The sequence below is a fragment of the Bombina bombina genome, chromosome 7 (assembly GCF_027579735.1).
Source record: "Bombina bombina isolate aBomBom1 chromosome 7, aBomBom1.pri, whole genome shotgun sequence".
NCBI lineage: Eukaryota > Metazoa > Chordata > Amphibia > Anura > Bombinatoridae > Bombina > Bombina bombina.
Window position 1 is genome coordinate 197,205,959 of NC_069505.1, and position 21,308 is coordinate 197,227,266.

A 21,308-nucleotide genomic window follows, 5' to 3' on the forward strand; every position below is an offset into this window, starting at 1 on the left:
AGTTCGGCCTGAGGATCCCTGGTCCTGGATCCGTATCTCGGGAGCTTGGCATTCTGACGAGACTCCATAAGATCCAGCTCCGGTCTGCCCCATCTGAGAATCAGGTTGGCAAATACCTCCGGATGGAGTTCCCGTTCCCCCTGATGAAACGTCTGTCTACTCAGAAAATCCGCCTCCCAGTTGTCCACTCCTGGGATGTAGATTACCGACAGATAACAAGAGTGAGTCTCCGCCCACTGAATTATCCTGGCTACTTCTGTCATCGCTAAGGAACTATTTGTTCCTCCTTGATGATTGATGTAAGCTACAGTTGTGATGTTGTCCGACTTTAATCTGATGAATTTGGCCAAAGCCAACTGAGCCCAAGCCTGAAGCGCGTTGAATATTGCTCTCAACTCCAGAATGTTGATGGGAAGTAGAGACTCTGATCGAGTCCATACACCCTGATCCTTCAAGGAATTCTAGACTGCTCCCCATCCTATCAGACTGGCATCCGTTGTCACTATCTCCCATGAGGGTCTGCGGAAGCATGTCCCCTGGGACAGATGATCCAGCGACAACCACCATAGAAGAGAGTCCCTGGTCACCTGATCTAGCTCTATTTGAGGAGACAAATTTGCATAATCTCCATTCCACTGTCTGAGCATGCTCGGTTGCAGAGGTCTGAGATGAAAACTAGCAAACGGAATGTCCATTGCCACTACCATCAATCCAATTGCCTCCATGCATTGAGCCACTGACGGCTGAGGAGTGGATTGAAGGGTTCGGCATGTGTTCAGAATCTTCAATTTTCTGACTTCTGTCAAAAAGATCTTCATGGATAGAGAGTCGATTAGAGTTCCCAAGAAAGGAATCCTTGTCTGTGGGACTAGCAAACTTTTCTTTAGATTCACTTTCCACCCGTGAGTCCTCAGAAAGGACAGAACAATGTCGGTATGAGACTGCGTTAACTGGTAAGAAGACGCCTGGATCAGAATATCGTCCAGATAAGGCGCCACTGCAATGCCCAGCGGCCTGAGAACCGCCAGCAGAGACCCCAGAACCTTTGTGAAAATTCTGGGTGCTGTGGCCAGCCCGAATGGAAGAGCCACGAACTGAAAATGTTTGTCCAGGAAGGCAAATCGGAGGAACTTGTGATGATGATCTCTGTGTATAGGAACATGAAGATATGCATCCTTCAGATCCAAGGTAGTCATAAATTGACCCTCCTGGATCAATGGAAGAATGGTACGAATAGTTTCCATCTTGAAGGATGGAACTCTGAGTAACTTAAACCTTTGAGGTCTAAAAAAGCTTGGAACGTTACCTCTTTTTTTGGGAACTACAAAGAGATTTGAGTAAAACCACTGCCCCTGTTCCTGTATTGGAACAGGGCATATTACTCCCATGGAGGAGAGATCTCTTACACAGCGTAAGAACACCTCTCTTTTTATCTGGTCGACAGACGATCGTTAAAGAAGAAACCTTCCTCTGGGGAAGGAATTTTTGAACTCCAACTGATACCCTTGGGACACGATTTCTAGCGTCCAGGGATCCTGAATGTCTCTTATCCAAGCCTGGACAAAGTGAGAAAGTCTGCCCCCTACTAGATCCGTTCCCGGATCGGGGGCCGCCCTTTCATGCTGTCTTGGTAGCAGCAGCAGGTTTCTTTGGTAGTTTACCCTTGTTCCAAGACTGGTTGGGTCTCCAGATGGATTTGGCTTGTGAATCCTGTTTAGCGGAAGAGGGGACTCCCTTGAAATTTCGAAAGGAACGAAAATTACTCTGTCGTCCCCTTTGATTAGATGATTTGTCTTGAGGGAGGAGGTGACCCTTACCTCCCGTAATGTCAGAAATGATCTCTTTCAAGTCAGGCCCGAACAGGGTCTTTCCCTTGAAAGGAATTGCCAAAAGCTTGGATTTAGAGGACACATCCGCAGACCAAGATTTTAACCATAAGGTTCTACGTGCTAAGATGGAGAATCCTGAACTCTTAGCCGCCAATTTGGTGATCTGAAAGGAGGCATCCGTAATAAAATAATTAGCCAGCTTAAGAGCCTTAATTCTATCCTGAATTTCTTCCAAAGAAGTCTCCGTCCTAAGAGACTCTTCTAAGGCGTCAAACCAAAAAGCAGCCGCAGTCATGACTGTTACAATGCAGGCCGCCGGTTGCAATAGAAACCCTTGATGAACATAGTTTCTTCTGTTAAGTGTGATCAGTCCACGGGTCATCATTACTTCTGGGATATTACTCCTCCCCAACAGGAAGTGCAAGAGGATTCACCCAGCAGAGCTGCATATAGCTCCTCCCCTCTACGTCACTCCCAGTCATTCTCTTGCACCCAACGACTAGATAGGATGTGTGAGAGGACTATGGTGATTATACTTAGTTTTATATCTTCAATCAAAAGTTTGTTATTTTAAAATAGCACCGGAGTGTGTTATTACCTCTCTGGCAGAGTTTGAAGAAGAATCTACCAGAGTTTTGCTATGATTTTAGCCGGAGTAGTTAAGATCATATTGCTGTTCTCGGCCATCTGAGGAGTGAGGTAAACTTCAGATCAGGGGACAGCGGGCAGATGAATCTGCATAGAGGTATGTAGCAGTTTTTATTTTCTGACAATGGAATTGATGAGAAAATCCTGCCATACCGATATAATGTCATGTATGTATACTTTACACTTCAGTATTCTGGAGAATGGTACTTCACTAGAATTACACTGTAAGAAGTACATAAAGCTGTTTATTAACTAAAAATTATGTTTAACGTTTTTGCTGGAATGTAAAATCGTTTTCATTTGCTGAGGTACTGTGTGAATAAATGTTTGGGCACTATTTTTCCACTTGGCAGTTGCTTAATCTGTTTTTCTGACAGTTTCTGTTCTCCCTCACTGCTGTGTGTGAGGGGGAGGGGCAGTTTTTTGGCGCTTTTACTATGCATCAAATATTTCAGTCAGCAACTCATTGTATTCCCTGCATGATCCGGTTCATCTCTACAGAGCTCAGGGGTCTTCAAAACTTATTTTGAGGGAGGTAATTTCTCTCAGCAGAGCTGTGAGAATTATAGTTTGACTGAGATAAAAAACGTTTATTCTGTAATTTGTTTCCTGCTTTCAGAATTTGTTATCTTTGCTAATGGGATTAAACCTTTGCTAAAGTTCTGTTGTTTACAAGGATTGAGGCTATAACTGTTTCAATTTATTAATTTTCAACTGTCATAGATCTTCTGTGCTTCTTAAAGGCACAGTACGTTTTTAATATTATTCTAATTGAATTGTATTCCAAGTTGCAAGTTTATTTGCTAGTGTGTTAAACATGTCTGATTCAGAGGATGATACCTGTGTCATTTGTTGCAATGCCAAAGTGGAGCCCAATAGAAATTTATGTACTAACTGTATTGATGCTACTTTAAATAAAAGTCAATCTGTACAAATTGAACAAATTTCACCAAACAACGAGGGGAGAGTTATGCCGACTAACTCGCCTCACGTGTCAGTACCTGCATCTCCCGATCGGGAGGTGCGTGATATTGTAGCGCCGAGTACATCTGGGCGGCCATTACAAATCACATTACAGGATATGGCTACTGTTATGACTGAAGTTTTGGCTAAATTACCAGAACTAAGAGGTAAGCGTGATCACTCTGGGGTGAGAACAGAGTGCGCTGATAATATTAGGGCCATGTCAGACACTGCGTCACAGGTGGCAGAACATGAGGACGGAGAACTTCATTCTGTGGGTGACAGTTCTGATCCAAACAGACTGGATTCAGATATTTCAAATTTTAAATTTAAACTGGAAAACCTCCGTGTATTACTAGGGGAGGTGTTAGCGGCTCTGAATGATTGTAACACAGTTGCAATACCAGAGAAAATGTGTAGGTTGGATAAATATTTTGCGGTACCGGCGAGTACTGAGGTTTTTCCTATACCTAAGAGACTTACTGAAATTGTTACTAAGGAGTGGGATAGACCCGGTGTGCCGTTCTCACCCCCTCCGATATTTAGAAAAATGTTTCCAATAGACGCCACCACACGGGACTTATGGCAAACGGTCCCTAAGGTGGAGGGAGCAGTTTCTACTTTAGCTAAGCGTACCACTATCCCGGTGGAGGATAGCTGTGCTTTTTCAGATCCAATGGATAAAAAATTAGAGGGTTACCTTAAGAAAATGTTTGTTCAACAAGGTTTTATATTGCAACCCCTTGCATGCATTGCGCCGATCACGGCTGCAGCGGCATTCTGGATTGAGTCTCTGGAAGAGAACATTAGTTCAGCTACTCTGGACGACATTACGGACAGGCTTAGAGTCCTTAAACTAGCTAATTCATTCATTTCGGAGGCCGTAGTACATCTTACTAAACTTACGGCGAAGAATTCAGGATTCGCCATTCAGGCACGCAGGGCGCTGTGGCTAAAATCCTGGTCAGCTGATGTTACTTCTAAGTCTAAATTGCTTAATATACCTTTCAAAGGGCAGACCTTATTCGGGCCCGGGTTGAAAGAGATTATCGCTGACATTACAGGAGGTAAAGGCCATGCCCTGCCTCAGGACAAAGCCAAAGCTAAGGCTAGACAGTCTAATTTTCGTTCCTTTCGTAATTTCAAAGCTGGAGCAGCATCAACTTCCTCTGCACCAAAACAGGAAGGAGCCGTTGCTCGCTACAGACAAGGCTGGAAGCCTAACCAGTCCTGGAACAAGGGCAAGCAGACCAGGAAACCTGCTGCTGCCCCTAAAACAGCATGAATTGAGGGCCCCCGATCCGGGATCGGATCTAGTGGGGGGCAGACTTTCTCTCTTTGCCCAGGCTTGGGCAAGAGATGTCCAGGATCCCTGGGCGCTAGAGATAATATCTCAGGGATACCTTCTGGACTTCAAATACTCTCCTCCAAGAGAGAGATTTCATCTGTCAAGGTTGTCAACAATCCAGACAAAGAAAGAGGCGTTTCTACGCTGCGTACAAGAGCTCTTGTTAATGGGAGTAATCCATCCTGTTCCACGATCGGAACAGGGACAGGGGTTTTACTCAAATCTGTTTGTGGTTCCCAAAAAAGAGGGAACTTTCAGACCAATCCTGGACTTAAAGATCCTAAACAAATTCCTAAGAGTTCCATCGTTCAAGATGGAGACTATTCGGACAATTTTACCTATGATCCAAGAGGGTCAGTACATGACCACTGTAGATTTAAAGGATGCCTACCTTCACATACCGATTCACAAAGATCATTACCGGTACCTAAGGTTTGCCTTCCTAGACAGGCATTACCAGTTTGTGGCTCTTCCATTCGGATTGGCTACAGCTCCAAGAATCTTCACAAAGGTTCTGGGTGCTCTTCTGGCGGTACTAAGACCGCGGGGAATCTCGGTAGCTCCATACCTAGACGACATTCTGATTCAAGCTTCAAGCTTTCAAACTGCCAAGTCTCATACAGAGTTAGTACTGGCATTTCTAAGGTCACATGGATGGAAGGTGAACGAAAAGAAAAGTTCACTCGTTCCACTCACAAGAGTTCCCTTCCTGGGGACTCTTATAGATTCTGTAGAAATGAAGATTTACCTGACAGAGGACAGGCTAACAAGACTTCAAAGTGCTTGCCGCACCCTTCATTCCATTCAACACCCGTCAGTGGCTCAATGCATGGAGGTAATCGGCTTAATGGTAGCGGCAATGGACATAGTACCCTTTGCACGCTTACACCTCAGACCACTGCAACTGTGCATGCTAAGTCAGTGGAATGGGGATTACTCAGACTTATCCCCTTCTCTGAATCTGGATCAAGAGACCAGAAATTCTCTTCTATGGTGGCTTTCTCGGCCACATCTGTCCAGGGGGATGCCATTCAGCAGACCAGACTGGACAATTGTAACAACAGACGCCAGCCTTCTAGGTTGGGGTGCCGTCTGGAATTCTCTGAAGGCTCAGGGTCAATGGAGTCAGGAGGAGAGTCTCCTGCCAATAAACATTCTGGAATTGAGAGCAGTTCTCAATGCCCTCCTGGCTTGGCCCCAGTTGACAACTCGGGGGTTCATCAGGTTTCAGTCGGACAACATCACGACTGTAGCTTACATCAACCATCAGGGAGGGACAAGAAGCTCCCTAGCTATGATGGAAGTATCAAAGATAATTCGCTGGGCAGAGTTTCACTCTTGCCACCTGTCAGCAATCCACATCCCGGGAGTGGAGAACTGGGAGGCGGATTTCTTAAGTCGTCAGACTTTTCATCCGGGGGAGTGGGAACTCCATCCGGAGGTCTTTGCCCAAATACTTCGACGTTGGGGCAAACCAGAGATAGATCTCATGGCGTCTCGACAGAACGCCAAGCTTCCTCGTTACGGGTCCAGATCCAGGGATCCAGGAGCAGTCCTGATAGATGCCCTGACAGCACCTTGGGACTTCAGGATGGCTTACGTGTTTCCACCCTTCCCGATGCTTCCTCGATTGATTGCCAGAATCAAACAAGAGAGAGCATCAGTGATTCTAATAGCTCCTGCGTGGCCACGCAGGACTTGGTATGCAGACCTGGTGGACATGTCATCCTGTCCACCTTGGTCTCTACCTCTGAAACAGGACCTTCTGATACAGGGTCCCTTCAAACATCAAAATCTAACTTCTCTGAAGCTGACTGCTTGGAAATTGAACGCTTGATTTTATCAAGACGTGGGTTTTCTGAGTCAGTTATTGATACCTTAATACAGGCTAGGAAGCCTGTTACCAGAAAGATTTACCATAAGATATGGCGTAAATACCTATATTGGTGTGAATCCAAAGGTTACTCTTGGAGTAAGGTTAGGATTCCTAGGATATTGTCTTTTCTACAAGAAGGTTTATAAAAGGGTTTATCTGCTAGTTCATTAAAGGGACAGATCTCAGCTCTGTCCATTCTGTTACACAAACGTCTGTCAGAAGTTCCTGACGTCCAGGCTTTTTGTCAGGCTTTGGCCAGGATTAAGCCTGTGTTTAAAACTGTTGCTCCACCATGGAGTTTAAACCTTGTTCTTAATGTTTTACAGGGCGTTCCGTTTGAACCCCTTCATTCCATTGATATAAAGTTGTTATCTTGGAAAGTTCTATTTTTAATGGCTATTTCCTCGGCTCGAAGAGTCTCTGAATTATCAGCCTTACATTGTGATTCTCCTTATTTGATTTTTCATTCGGATAAGGTAGTTCTGCGTACTAAACCTGGGTTCTTACCTAAGGTAGTTACTAACAGGAATATCAATCAAGAGATTGTTGTTCCTTCCTTGTGCCCAAATCCTTCTTCGAAGAAGGAACGTCTACTGCACAACCTGGATGTAGTCCGTGCTCTAAAATTTTACTTACAGGCAACTAAGGAATTTCGACAAACGTCTTCTCTGTTTGTCATTTACTCTGGGCAGAGGAGAGGTCAAAAAGCTTCTGCTACCTCTTTCTTTTTGGCTTCGTAGCATAATTCGTTTAGCTTATGAGACTGCTGGACAGCAGCCTCCTGAAAGAATTACAGCTCATTCTACTAGAGCTGTGGCTTCCACTTGGGCCTTCAAGAATGAGGCCTCTGTTGAGCAGATTTGCAAGGCTGCAACTTGGTCTTCGCTTCATACTTTTTCCAAATTTTACAAATTTGACACTTTTGCTTCATCGGAGGCTATTTTTGGGAGAAAGGTTCTTCAGGCAGTGGTTCCTTCTGTATAAAGAGCCTGCCTATCCCTCCCGTCATCCGTGTACTTTTGCTTTGGTATTGGTATCCCAGAAGTAATGATGACCCGTGGACTGATCACACTTAACAGAAGAAAACATAATTTATGCTTACCTGATAAATTCCTTTCTTCTGTAGTGTGATCAGTCCACGGCCCGCCCTGTTTTTAAGGCAGGTAAATATTTTTTAATTTATACTCCAGTCACCACTTCACCCTTGGCTTTTCCTTTCTCGTTGGTCCTTGGTCGAATGACTGGGAGTGACGTAGAGGGGAGGAGCTATATGCAGCTCTGCTGGGTGAATCCTCTTGCACTTCCTGTTGGGGAGGAGTAATATCCCAGAAGTAATGATGACCCGTGGACTGATCACACTACAGAAGAAAGGAATTTATCAGGTAAGCATAAATTATGTTTTTGTGCAGGTCTCACGGTCTGGGTAAATTAGCAACCTTCTCCCAGCAAGCTGTTCTCTTCATATTACTGGCCTCTTAAAGGGACAGTCTAGTCAAAATTAAACTTTCATGATTCAGATAGGGTATGTAATTTTAAACAACTTTTCAATTGACTTTTATCATTGCATTTGCTTTGTTCCCTTGGTGGTATTTTTGAAAAGCTAAACCTAGATAGGCTCAAACTGATTTCTAAACCGTTGAAAACCGCCTCTTAGCTCAGAGCATTTTGAAAGTTTTTCACAGACAGTACTAGTTCATGTGTGTCATATAGATAACTCCCGTGGAGTTATTTAGGAGTCTGCACTGATAGGCTAAACTGCATGTCTCTCAAAAGCACTTAGATAAGCGGGCAGTCTGCAGAGACTTAGATACAAGATAATCACAGAGGTATAACATATATTTATATAACTGTGCTGGTTATGCAAATCTGGGGAATGGACAATAAAAGGATCTATCTTTTTAAACAAAACAAAAATCTGGTGTAGACTGTCCCTTTAACTATACTATAATCGCGTTTGTAACGCATCCGTCGCCAGTTGCGCACGCATCTTCAAAGGAATGTTAGCTGTGCGAGGCAGCCAAAAGAATCCACTTGGATGCAGGCGCGAAATAACTAAAAATTAAACTATTAACCTATTAACTCTTAAGCCGCCAACTCCCCACATCGCAAGAAACCGAATTAACCTATTAACCCCCATACTGCCAAACCCCCCCCCACACAATGCAGATAACTAATTTAATTACTAAACCCCCTTACCTAACAGCCCCTAAATTAACCCCAATTACTACTAAATTACAATTAAAATAAAAAATTCCAACATTAAATTACAAAAAATAAGTCTAACATTACAGAAAAAATAAACAAAATTAGCAAAAATAAAAAAAATTATACCTAATCCCTATGAAAATAAAAAAGCCCCCCCCCCAAAAAAAAAAATAAAAAAACCCTATTCTAAACTACCAGTAGCCCTTAAAAGGGACTTTTTGTAGGGCATTGCCCTAAGTTAAACAGCTCTTTTACATTTAAAAATTACTAAATCCCCCACCCACCAAACCCCAAAATAAAAAAAACCTAACACTAAAAAAACCTAAACCATCCATTGCCCCTAAAGGGGCATTTGTATGGGCATTACCCTTAAAAGTGCATTCAGCTTATTTACTGCCCTTAAAAGGGGGCAATCGGCTCTTTTTCAAGCCCATTAAATCAATAATCTTAAAAAATCCTAAAACTAAGCCCCAAATATGTACAACACCGTTCCTGAAGTCCCGCGGAGAAGGTCTTCTTCCAGGCAGCTCCATCATCTTCATCCGGAGCGAAGGCGTTGCGGAGCTGGCTTCCTCGATGCACGGATCCTCGGTGACGTGGAGGCTCCTCTTCATGCGATCGTCCGTCGCACACTGAAGATTGAATGCAAGGTACCCCATATTTTTTGGGGTACCTTGCATTCCTGTTGGCTGATTTCAAAATTTCAGCCAATAGGAATGCAAGGTACCCCAAATTGAATATAATACCTTGCATTCAATCTTCAGTGTACGACGGACATCAGATGGAGAGGAGCCTCCAGGCCGCCGTTGAGAACCGCCGCTGAGGATACAGGCATCGGGGAAGACAGCTCCGTGCCGGATGAAGAATGAAGATGATGCCGCCTGACTTCAGGAACAGTGAGTACCTATTTGGGGCTTAGTCTTAGGCTTTTTTTTTTTTTTTTAAAGATTAGTGTTTTTTTGGGCGGCAAAAGTACTGAATGCCCTTTTAAGGGCAAAGCCCATACAAATGCTCCTTTAGGGTCAATGGGTAGTTTTTTTAGTGTTAGGTTTTTTTTATTTTAGGGGTTTGGTGGGTGGGAGGTTTTACTGTTAGTGGGTAATTGGTAATTTCTTTCTAATGACACGGTGAGTCCACGGATCATCATCATTACTATTGGGAATATCACTCCTGGCCTGCAGGAGGAGACAAAGAGCACCACAGCCAAAGCTGTTAAATACAACTCCAATTACCCACAATCCCCAGTCATTCTCTTTGCTTGTAGTGCATGGAGGTGGTAAAGTTAAGTGTCTGATTCTTCAATCAATAGTTTTTTTTTATTTTTTAAACAGAGCAAGTTTGTTTTGTTTTTTTTCCTTGGGGGTTTAGCTGTATTCCACGTCAGTCTCTTCAGTAGAGCTGTGGTGGCTTTTAAGCTTTTGGGAACTTGGGGGGTATAATTCCCTCTGTGCCTCCCAGGATGTGATGCTGCCCTTTTTGGTTATAGACTACGTTTGTTTATTTAGTCTTTTTTTTTTTCCTTTGCCTACAGGTCCATGATAGGAAGGAATCCTTTCAAGCCTGGTGAGCTGCCTTGCTGCCTGCTATTTTTCTTTTTTCTGCTGTGTGCACAGGAAAAACTTTAGCACTTATGGGGTTAATCCTGCTTGTGTGCAGGTATTTTTTTCTGGCAGTTTTTTTTCCATGTGGGGCACTGTGTGAGGATGGCTCTGTTAGGGACATACTTTCATGTTTTAATATTTGTGTTAGTATGTTTGGTTTGCTGAATATATGGAGTCAAGTAATATGTAAATCAGGTTTATGGGCTATATTTTACATATATTAGGGCTTGTTTTTTACGTTGCCGGTTTTCTTTTATTTGCGCAGTTTGGTAGCGTATTTTGTTCTCCCGGCTGCGTTTTTCATTGGAGTCTTAATGCCGGCCGGGAGGGGGTGAGGCACGCCCACGATGGCAGAGTTGTATTCGGCGCAAGTTTTTCGTGCGCCTTCCAATCTGTACAGTGAACTGTGGGGGTTAGATGCTTTTGTTGCGGTCTGCTGACTAGTGAATCCGGGTGCTGTTGTTTCTTCTCTTTATTCCGGATTGCTGTGTCTGTCCTGGTGGGAGGAGGTGAGGTCAGGTAGGCACCTCCAGTAAGGTGTAGAGGTGCTCTGCAGCAGGGGTTCATGTTAAGTGATATAACTATTTTGTTATCAGTATCTATAACGTTATTTAAAGAGACAGTAACGCTTTTATTTTTGTGAGAGGTTTTTTTTTCAGTAACACTTGGTTTTTATTTTGTGCGTAAAATGGATCAAGAGGACTTGCAAGCTGTGACCTGAAATTTATGCCTAGATGCTAATGTAGAGCCTTCTATCCCTCATGTATAGAGAGGACTGTACAGTATAGGGATAGACTTTTTGATCCTGAGCCTTCATTTTCCAGGGAGACTGTTGTTCAGGAGCCTCCTGTTCAAGCTGTAACGCAGCTTTCTCCCCAATAATCCCAATCTCAATCCTCTTTACATGCAGTGCCCTGCATCTCGTCTCAAGTTGTTTTTTCTTTTCAGGATCTGGCTACTCATATATCCTCTGCTGTATCTGAGGCTCTTTTTGCTTTTCCTGTGTTGCAGAGTAGGCGTAAAAGGAGTTCTGAGTCTATTGCAACTCTTTCTGTTTCTTCTCAAAGGATTGAGGAAGAAGATTTCTCTTGTAAGGTGTATCCAGTCCATGGGTTCATCCATTACTTGTGGGATATTCTCCTTCCCAACAGGAAGTTGCAAGAGGACACCCACAGCAGAGCTGTCTATATAGCTCCTCCCCTAACCCCCACCCCCAGTCATTCTCTTGCAACTCTCGACAAGATAGGAAGTATCAAGAGATATGTGGTGACTTAGTGTAGTGTTACCTTCAATCAAGAGTTTATTTTTAAACGGTACCGGCGTTGTACTGTTTTACTCTCAGGCAGAAATTAGAAGAAGAATTCTGCCTGGAGGTGGATGATCTTAGCGGTTTGTAATTAAGGTCCATTGCTGTTCTCACACATAACTGAAGAGTATGGGAAAACTTCAGTTGGGGGAACGGTCTGCAGATTACCTGCTTTGAGGTATGTTCAGTATTTTTATTTCTAGAGAGATGAATATGTTCTAGAAAATGCTGACAGAGCCTTGTGTATTTGAGGTAAGCTAGATGCAGTGATTTAACGACTGGGATCATGCTTACAAAACAGGGTAATGCTCATGTTAATACTCATATTACTTAGTGACAAAACATTTACATGTTTCATAAATAGGACGTTTTTTTCCTCTGAGGGAGATAAGTCTTTATTTGGGGCCTAGTTTTCCACATGGCTAGTCAGATACTCCTAGGAGTATTTTCTTAGGGCCCCTCTGACATCCAGTACATGGTGGGAGGGGCCTATTTTTGCGCTCTAGATGCGCAGTTTCCTTCAGCCTGAGACATCCAGCTTCCCTAAAGGAGTCCTCTGACATCTGAGGACCATTATAAAGGGTTTATTTCTTCTCTAAATCATATTTGAGGGCAGGTAGGAGCCTCAGCAGAGCTGTGGCAAGGTGCTCAACTGTCTTTTACCAGTGGTTGACGTTTTTTAAATCCGGTTTGGGGGCTAAGGGGTTAATCATCCATTTGCAAGTGGGTGCAATGTTGCCTTAGTCCCTTACACACACTGTAAAAATATAGTAAAGCCTTCGAAATTTTTACACTGTTTTGCAGTTTAAGTGCTAGTTTTTTTCTCTTAAAGGCACAGTAACGTTTTTGTTTAATTGCCGTTTCACCTTTATTAAAGTGTTTTTCAAGCTTGCTGGTCTCATTACTAGTCTGTTAAACATGTCTGACATAGAGGAAACTCCTTGTTCAATATGTTTGGAAGCCATTGTGGAACCCCCTCTTAGAATGTGTACCAAATGTACTGAAATTTCTATAAACTATAAAGACCATATTATGGAGCTTAAAGATTTATCTCCAGAGGATTCTCTGACTGAAAAAAGGGAGATTATGCCATCTAGCTCTCCCCATGTGTCAGAACCTATAACTCCCGCTCAAGTAATGCCAAGTACATCTAGCGCGTCTAATTCTTTTACCTTACAGGACATGGCGGCAGTTATGAATGCTACCCTCTCAGAGGTATTGTCCAAACTGCCAGGGTTACAAGGAAAGCGAGACAGCTCTGGGGCTAGAACTAATACAGAGCTTCCTGGCACTTTAATACCTGTGTCCGATATACCCTCACAATACTCAGAAGCTGAGGCAGGTGAGCTTCTATCTGACATTTCAGATTCAGGGAAGGCGTTGCTTCTGTCTGATTCTGAAATGACAGCGTTTAAATTTAAGCTCGAACACCTCCGCTTATTGCTTAGGGAGGTTTTAGCGACTCTGGACGACTGTGAACCCATTTCTCCAACATTGGTGTGTCCGGTCCACGGCGTCATCCATTACTTGTGGGAAATATTCTCCCCCACAGGGAAAGGCAAGGAGAGCACACAGCAAGAGCTGTCCATATAGCTCCCCCTCTGGCTCCGCCCCCCAGTCATTCTCCTTGCCGCTCTGAACAAGTAGCATCTCCACGAGGATGGTGAGGAGTTTGTGGTGTTAGTTGTAGTTTTTTATTCTTCTATCAAGAGTTTGTTATTTTAAAATAGTGCTGGCTTGTACTATTTACTCTACAACAGAAAAGTGATGAAGATTTCTGTTTAAGAGGGCTATGATTTTAGCACAAGTAACTAAAATCCATTTCTGTTACCACGCAGGACTGTTGAAACCAGAGAACTTCAGTTGGGGGTAACAGTTTGCAGACTTATCTGCTTCAGGTATGACTAGTCTCCTTCTAACAACACAGGCTAATGCTAGATGACAGTCATTTTTCCCCTCAGGGAAAACGGTAAGCAATTTTTCTTTCACCTCAGCAAAAAAGATAACAGGCTTCCCCTTTTTGATTTTTATGCTGGTAGACACTGTCAGGGGCCAAATCGATTCTTTTTTATTACAATATGATGGCAATTGAAATTTTTTTTTTTAAGCTCATATACACTTGGGGACGTTTTTAATTGATCTGGCTTGCTTTAGACACCTAAATCTAGTCAGGAAGGCCCCTTCACTCTAGTGTACTGAGGGAGGAGGCCTCATTTTGGCACTTCAGTTAATTTCAAGGCAGTGCATGCAGTTCCATGTGAGAGGGTCCTGTGGCTCAGAAAGTGACTCCAGAAGGCTTATTTCTGTGGATGATTGACCCCTAAGAAAGGTAAAAGCTGCAGCAATGCTGTAAGCAGGGATTGTGGTATATAAAAACGGTTAAATCCAACAATTAGCTCCGGGTTGCTTGTTTTAAGAGCTAGAGTCTCCATATTTGCTGTGCAATACTTTCTAAGCATTAAGACACTGGGGTCCAAATTTCAGAAAAATTGTATATTGCCTTCATAGTTTTTTGAACATTCAGAAATAAAGTGTAATTTTATTATTTAAAGAGACAGTAACGTTTTTGTTTAAAATCGTTTTTATTGCATTGCTTGCCTGCCTAAATCTGTTTAACATGTCTGGGCCATCAGATAACCTATGTTCTGTGTGTGTAGAAACAAATGTGGTTCCCCCTTCGAGTGTTTGTGATAATTGTGCCATAGCGTCCAAACAAAATGAGGACAGCTCTGTTACATTTCATAATGTTGCCCAAGATGATTTATCTAATGAAGGTAGTGGGGATAGTTCTACATCCTCTCCTTCTGTGTCTACACCAGCTTTGCCCGCGCAGGCGACACCTAGCGCGCCAGTGCTTATTTCTATGCAACAATTAACAGCAGTAGTGGATAATTCTATAGCAAATCTTGTATCCAAACTGCCAGCATTTCAGAGAAAGCGTGATTGTTCAGCTTTAAATACAGATAAAAGGGATGAACAATCAGACGCTGACGATGCTTTATCTATTTTACCCTCACATCAATTGGAATTGGCTGTGAGGGAAGGGCTGTCTGAGGGTGAAATTTCAGACTCAGGAAAAATTTCTCAACAGGCAGAACCTGATATAGTAGCATTTAAGTTTAAGCTAGAACATCTCCGCGCTTTGCTAAAGGAGGTATTAGCTACTCTGGATGACTGTGATTCTATGGTAGTACCAGAGAAGTTGTGCAAATTGGACAAATTTTTAGAGGTCCCAGTGCACGACAACGCTTTTCCAATACCCAAAAGGGTAGCGAACATAGTGGAAAAGGAGTGGGAGAAGCCAGGTGTACCCTTTGCCCCACCTCCTATATTTAAGAAAATGTTTCCCATAGTAGACCCTAGAAGGGACGCATGGCAGACGGTCCCGAAGGTTGAGGGAGCTGTTTCAACACTAGCGAAGCGCACCACTATTCCTATAGAGGACAGCTGCGCTTTCAAAGATCCTATGGATAAATTGGAAGGATTGCTTAAAAAGATTTTTGTTCAGCAAGGGTTCATCCTTCAACCAGCTACGTGTGTTATTACTGTCACTTCAGCGGCGTCCTTTTGGTTCGAGGAACTAGAAAGGTCGCTCCAGAAAGAGACTTCCTATGAAGAAGTCATGGACAGAATTCACGCATTAAAATTAGCTAATTCCTTTATATTGGATGCCGCCTTTCAAATAACGAAATTGGCGGCGATAAACTCAGGTTTTGCTATAGTAGCGCGGAGGGCGCTTTGGCTGAAATCCTTGTTGGCAGATTTGTCGTCCAAGACTAAGTTACTTAATATTCCTTTCAAGGGTAAGACCCTTTTTGGGCCGGAATTAAAGGAAATTATTTCAGACATCACTGGGGGTAAGGGCCATGCCCTCCCACAGGGATAGGCCTTTTAAGACTAAGAACAAGTCTAATTTTCGTTCCTTTCGCAATTTCAGGAACGGACTGGCTAATAACTCCACTGCCGCTAGACAAGAAGGTAACGCGGCCCAGCCCAAACCCGCTTGGAAGCCCATGCAAGGCTGGAACAAGGGTAAACAGACCAAGAAACCTGCTGCTGCTACCAAGACAGCATGAAGGGGTAGCCCTGATCCGGGACCGGATCTGGTAGGGGGCAGACTATCTCTCTTCGCTCAGGCTTGGGCAAGAGATGTTCCGGATCCCTGGGCACTACAGATAGTCTCCAAGGGATACCTGCTAGCGTTCAAGGGACTTCCTCCAAGGGGAAGGTTCCACCTGTCTCGCTTATCTTCAGACCAGATAAAGAAACGGGCATTCTTACATTGTGTAAGAGACCTATCAAAGATGGGAGTGATAAACCCAGTCCCCTCCGGGGAACAAGGTCTAGGTTTTTACTCAAACCTGTTTGTGGTTCCCAAAAAAGAGGGAACTTTCAGGCCAATTCTGGATTTAAAGATATTAAACAAGTTCCTCAGTGTTCCATCCTTCAAAATGGAAACCATTCGGACAATCTTGCCGACAATCCAGCAGGGTCAATATTTGACTACCGTGGATCTAAAGGATGCATATCTGCATATTCCAATCCACAAAACTCATCATCCAGTTCCTGAGGTTCGCCTTTCTGGACAAACATTACCAGTTCGTGGCTCTTCCATTCGGTTTAGCCACCGCTCCCAGAATTTTCACAAAGGTGCTAGGGTCCCTTCTAGCGGTCCTAAGGCCGAGGGGCATCGCTGTAGCACCTTATCTAGACGACATCCTAATCCAAGCGTCGTCTCTTTCCAAAGCAAGGACCCACACAGACATTGTGTTGGCTTTTCTCAGATCTCACGGGTGGAAGGTGAACATAGAAAAGAGTTCACTGTCACCGTCCACAAGGGTTCCTTTTCTGGGAACAATAATAGATTCTGTGGAAATTAAGATCTTCCTGACAGAAGTCAGAAAGCTAAAGCTTCTAAATGTTTGTCGAGTTCTTCATTCTATTCCTTAACCCTCCATAGCTCAGTGCATGGAAGTAATAGGACTAATGGTCGCAGCAATGGACGTGGTTCCTTTTGCTCGAATTCATCTAATTCACCATTAAAGCTGTGCATGCTCAATCAGTGGAATGGGGATTATACAGACTTGTCTCCCCAAATTCAAGTAGACCAGGTAACCAAGGACTCACTTCTCTGGTGGTTGACCCAGGATCACCTGTCTCAGGGAATGAGTTTCCGCAGACCGGAGTGGGTCATCGTCACGACCGACGCCAGCCTCTTGGGGTGGGGCGCGGTCTGGGACTCCCTGAAAGCTCAGGGCCTATGGTCTCGGGAAGAGTCGCTTCTCCCGATAAACATTTTGGAGCTAAGAGCAATATTCTATGCGCTCCTGGCTTGGCCTCAGCTAGCGGAAGCTAGGTTCATAAGATTTCAGTCGGACAACATAACGACTGTTGCATACATCAATCATCAGGGGGGAACAAAGAGTTCCCTAGCGATGAAGGAAGTAACCAAGATTATCCAATGGGCAGAGAATCACTCCTGCCATCTATCTGCTATTCACATCCCAGGAGTAGACAACTGGGAGGCGGACTATTTGAGTTGTCAGACTTTCCATCCGGGGGAGTGGGAACTCCACCCGGAGGTCTTTGCTCAGTTAACCCAATTATGGGGCATTCCAGACATGGATCTAATGGCGTCCCGTCAGAACTTCAAGATTCCTTGCTACGGGTCCAGATCCAGGGATCCCAAGGCGACTCTAGTGGATGCATTAGTGGTGCCTTGGTCGTTCAACCTAGCGTATGTGTTTCCACCGTTTCCTCTCCTTCCCAGGCTCATAGCCAGGATCAAACAGGAGAAGGCCTTGGTGATAGCTCCTGCGTGGCCACGCAGGACTTGGTATGCAGACCTGGTGAATATGTCATCGGCTCCACCATGGAAGCTACCTTTGAGACAGGATCTTCTAGTACAAGGTCCATTCGAACATCCAAATCTAGTTTCTCTGCAGCTGACTGCTTGGAAATTGAACGCTTGATTTTATCCAAGCGTGGGTTTTCGAATTCTGTGATAGATACTCTGGTCCAAGCCAGAAAACCTGTGACTAGAAAGATTTACCATAAAATATGGAAAAAATATATCTGCTGGTGTGAATCCAAGGGATTCTCCTGGAGTAAGATTAAAATTCCAAAGATTCTCTCCTTTCTCCAAGAAGGTTTGGATAAAGGGTTGTCAGCTAGTTCTCTAAAAGGACAGATTTCTGCTTTATCTGTCTTGTTACACAAACGACTGGCAGCTGTGCCAGATGTACAAGCTTTTGTTCAGGCTTTGGTTAGAATCAAGCCTGTTTACAGACCCATGACTCCTCCTTGGAGTCTAAATTTAGTTCTTTCAGTTCTTCTAGGGGTTCCGTTTGAACCTTTACATTCCATAGATATTAAGTTATTATCTTGGAAAGTTCTGTTTTTGGTTGCTATTTCTTCTGCTAGAAGAGTTTCTGAATTATCTGCTTTGCAATGTAATCCACCCTATCTCTTTTCCATTCAGATAAGGTTGTTTTGCGTACTAAGCCTGGTTTTCTTCCAAAAGTTGTTTCCAACAAGAATATTAACCAGGAAATAGTTGTTCCTTCTCTGTGTCCGAATCCAGTTTCAAAGAAGGAACGTTTATTACACAATTTAGATGTTGTTCATGCTTTAAAGTTCTACTTAGAAGCAACAAAAGATTTTAGACAAACCTCATCTTTGTTTGTCGTTTACTCTGGTAAGAGGAGAGGTCAAAAAGCTACTGCTACCTCTCTCTCTTTCTGGCTGAAAAGCATTATCCGATTGGCTTATGAGACTGCCGGACGGCAACCTCCTGACCGAATCACAGCTCACTTTACTAGGGCTGTGGCTTCCACTTGGGCCTACAAGAACGAGGCTTCTGTTGATCAGATATGTAAGGCAGCGACTTGGTCCTCTCTGCACACTTTTGCCAAATTCTACAAAATTTGATACTTATGCTTCTTCGGAGGCTATTTTTGGGAGAAAGGTTTTGCAAGCTGTGGTGCCTTCCATTTAGGTAACCTGATTTGCTCCCTCCCTTCATCCGTGTCCTAAAGCTTTGGTATTGGTTCCCACAAGTAATGGATGACGCCGTGGACCGGGCACACCAATGTTGGAGAAAACAGAATTTATGCTTACCTGATAAATTACTTTCTCCAACGGTGTGTCCGGTCCACGGCCCGCCCTGGTTTCCTAATCGGGTTGAAATTTTTTTTCTTTATACACTACAGTCACGGCACCCTATAGTTTCTCCTTTTTCTCCTAACCGTCGGTCGAATGACTGGGGGGCGGAGCCAGAGGGGGAGCTATATGGACAGCTCTTGCTGTGTGCTCTTCTTGCCTTTCCCTGTGGGGGAGAATATTTCCCACAAGTAATGGATGACGCCGTGGACCGGACACACCGTTGGAGAAAGTAATTTATCAGGTAAGCATAAATTCTGTTTTTAGTTCCGGAGAAATTGTGTAAGATGGACAAATACTTTGCAGTGCCTGTTTACACTGATGTTTTTCCAGTCCCTAAGAGGTTTTCGGAAATTATTACTAAGGAATGGGATAGACCAGGTGTGCTGTTCTCTCCCCCTCCTGCTTTTAAAAATATGTTTCCCATAGATGCCGCCATACGAACTCATGGCAGACGGTCCCTAAGGTGGAGGGAGCAGTCTCTACCCTAGCTAAGCGTACAATTATCCCCGTCGAGGACAGTTGTGCTTTCCTAGATCCTATGGATAAAAAATTGGAGGGTCTCCTTAAGAAAATTTTTATACATCAAGGTTTCATTCTCCATCCTCTTGCATGCATTGCCCCAGTTACTGCTGCAGCGGCTTTTTGGTTCGAGTCTCTAGAGGAGGCTCTACAGGTGGAGACCCCGTTAGATGATATTTTAGACAAGATTAAAGCTCTTAAGTTAGCTAATTCCTTTATTTCTGACGCCGTTTTTCATTTAACCAAGCTAACGGCTAAGAATTCAGGTTTTGCCATTCTGGTGCGTAGGGCGCTATGGCTTAAGTCCTGGTCAGCAGACGTTACTTCAAAGTCTAAGCTTCTTAACATCCCCTTCAAGGGACAGACCCTATTCGGGCCTGGTCTGAAGGAGATCATTTCTGATATTACTGGAGGAAAGGGTCACGCTCTTCCTCAGGATAGGTCCAATAAGTTAAGGACCAAGCAGAATAATTTTCGTTCCTTTCGAAACTTCAAGAGTGGCGCAGCTTCCTCTAATATAAAACAAGAGGGAAATTTCGCCCAGTCCAAACCAGTCTGGAGACCTAACCAGGTTTGGAACAAGGGGAAGCAGGCCAAAAAACCTGCTGCTGCCTCTAAGACAGCATGAAGGAGTAGCCCCCGATCCGGGACCGGATCTAGTAGGGGGCCGACTTTCTCTCTTAGCTCAGGCTTGGGCAAGAGACGTCCAGGATCCCTGGGCACTAGGGATTGTTTCCCAGGGAAATCTTCTGGAATTCAAAGGTTCATCTCCAAAGGGGAGATTTCACCTCTCACAACTATCTGCAAACCAGATAAAGAGAGAGGCATTCTTACGTTGCGTTCAAGACCTACTGGTTATGGGAGTGATCCACCCAGTTCCAAGGGAGGAACAGGGGCAGGGTTTCTATTAAAACCTGTTTATAGTTCCCAAAAAAGAGGGAACGTTCAGACCAATCTTGGATCTCAAAATCATAAACAAATTTCTCAGGATCCCATCTTTCAAGATGGAGACAATCCGAACCATCCTCCCTATGATCCAGGAGGGTCAATATATGACTACCGTGGACTTAAAGGATGCTTATCTCCACATTCCGATTCACAGATCATCATCCGTTCCTCAGGTTCGCCTTCCTAGACAGGCATTACCAGTTTGTGGCTCTTAGTGAAAAAACAAGTTTAGAGTGAGTGCACCTGGTGAGTGTTAATGTTGGGAAAATTGGTTAATATAACCACGCTCTAAACCCTACAAGTGTGACAATTGTTCCTTCAAACAACTGTCTAAGAATGAAGCGCAATAACCAAGGTGAGGGGAGCTAGAGGTATAATTAGTGGTGATTGTATGTTACTGTGTAACCTAAATAAAAGTTTATGCTTAAGCGTTATGGTTGAAAAAATAATATATTTATTTTAAAACACTTTAAAACATGTGCATAGTAAAAGTATAGAGCTCTATTACTTTAAGACATATAAAACAAAATATACAAATTGTAATAACAATAATTGAAGCTTGAAAATAGATGCTAAAATAATGTACACTTATTTGCTTGCTTAAATATTGTACACTTTTTGCTTGCTTCTGTGTTCTATACGGTCCCTTTTAAGGCTTTAAAAGTTTAGTATTAATGTTCTTCTAGTACTCACGATTTTGTCTTGAGTGTAAAAGGCTTTTTAGCTTTATGGGGTTATAAAAAACGTTGTGGAGGCAAAATACGTTTGGAGTAAATACAGCCTTAAAGTTGACAATCTTGCTTTTTGTAGTTTTGGAGGTTAATATGAACAAGCTGTTGATTTGTTTCTATTTCCTTTGTTAGGCTGATACAATGTATATCTCCAATTTGTTGTACTAGAG

General features: G+C 43.5%; 1 protein-coding gene across 1 annotated transcript in view; it reads left to right on the forward strand.

The window, feature by feature from the left end:
* The window catches only part of FBXO3 (F-box protein 3), a 286,571-nt gene that overhangs the window by 45,287 nt on the left and 219,976 nt on the right, over nucleotides 1-21,308 (forward strand). The window contains exon 11 of the mRNA XM_053689329.1: nucleotides 11,482-11,560. Within this exon, the coding sequence (XP_053545304.1) occupies nucleotides 11,482-11,560 (79 nt within the window). The remainder of the gene's footprint in view (nucleotides 1-11,481; nucleotides 11,561-21,308) is intronic.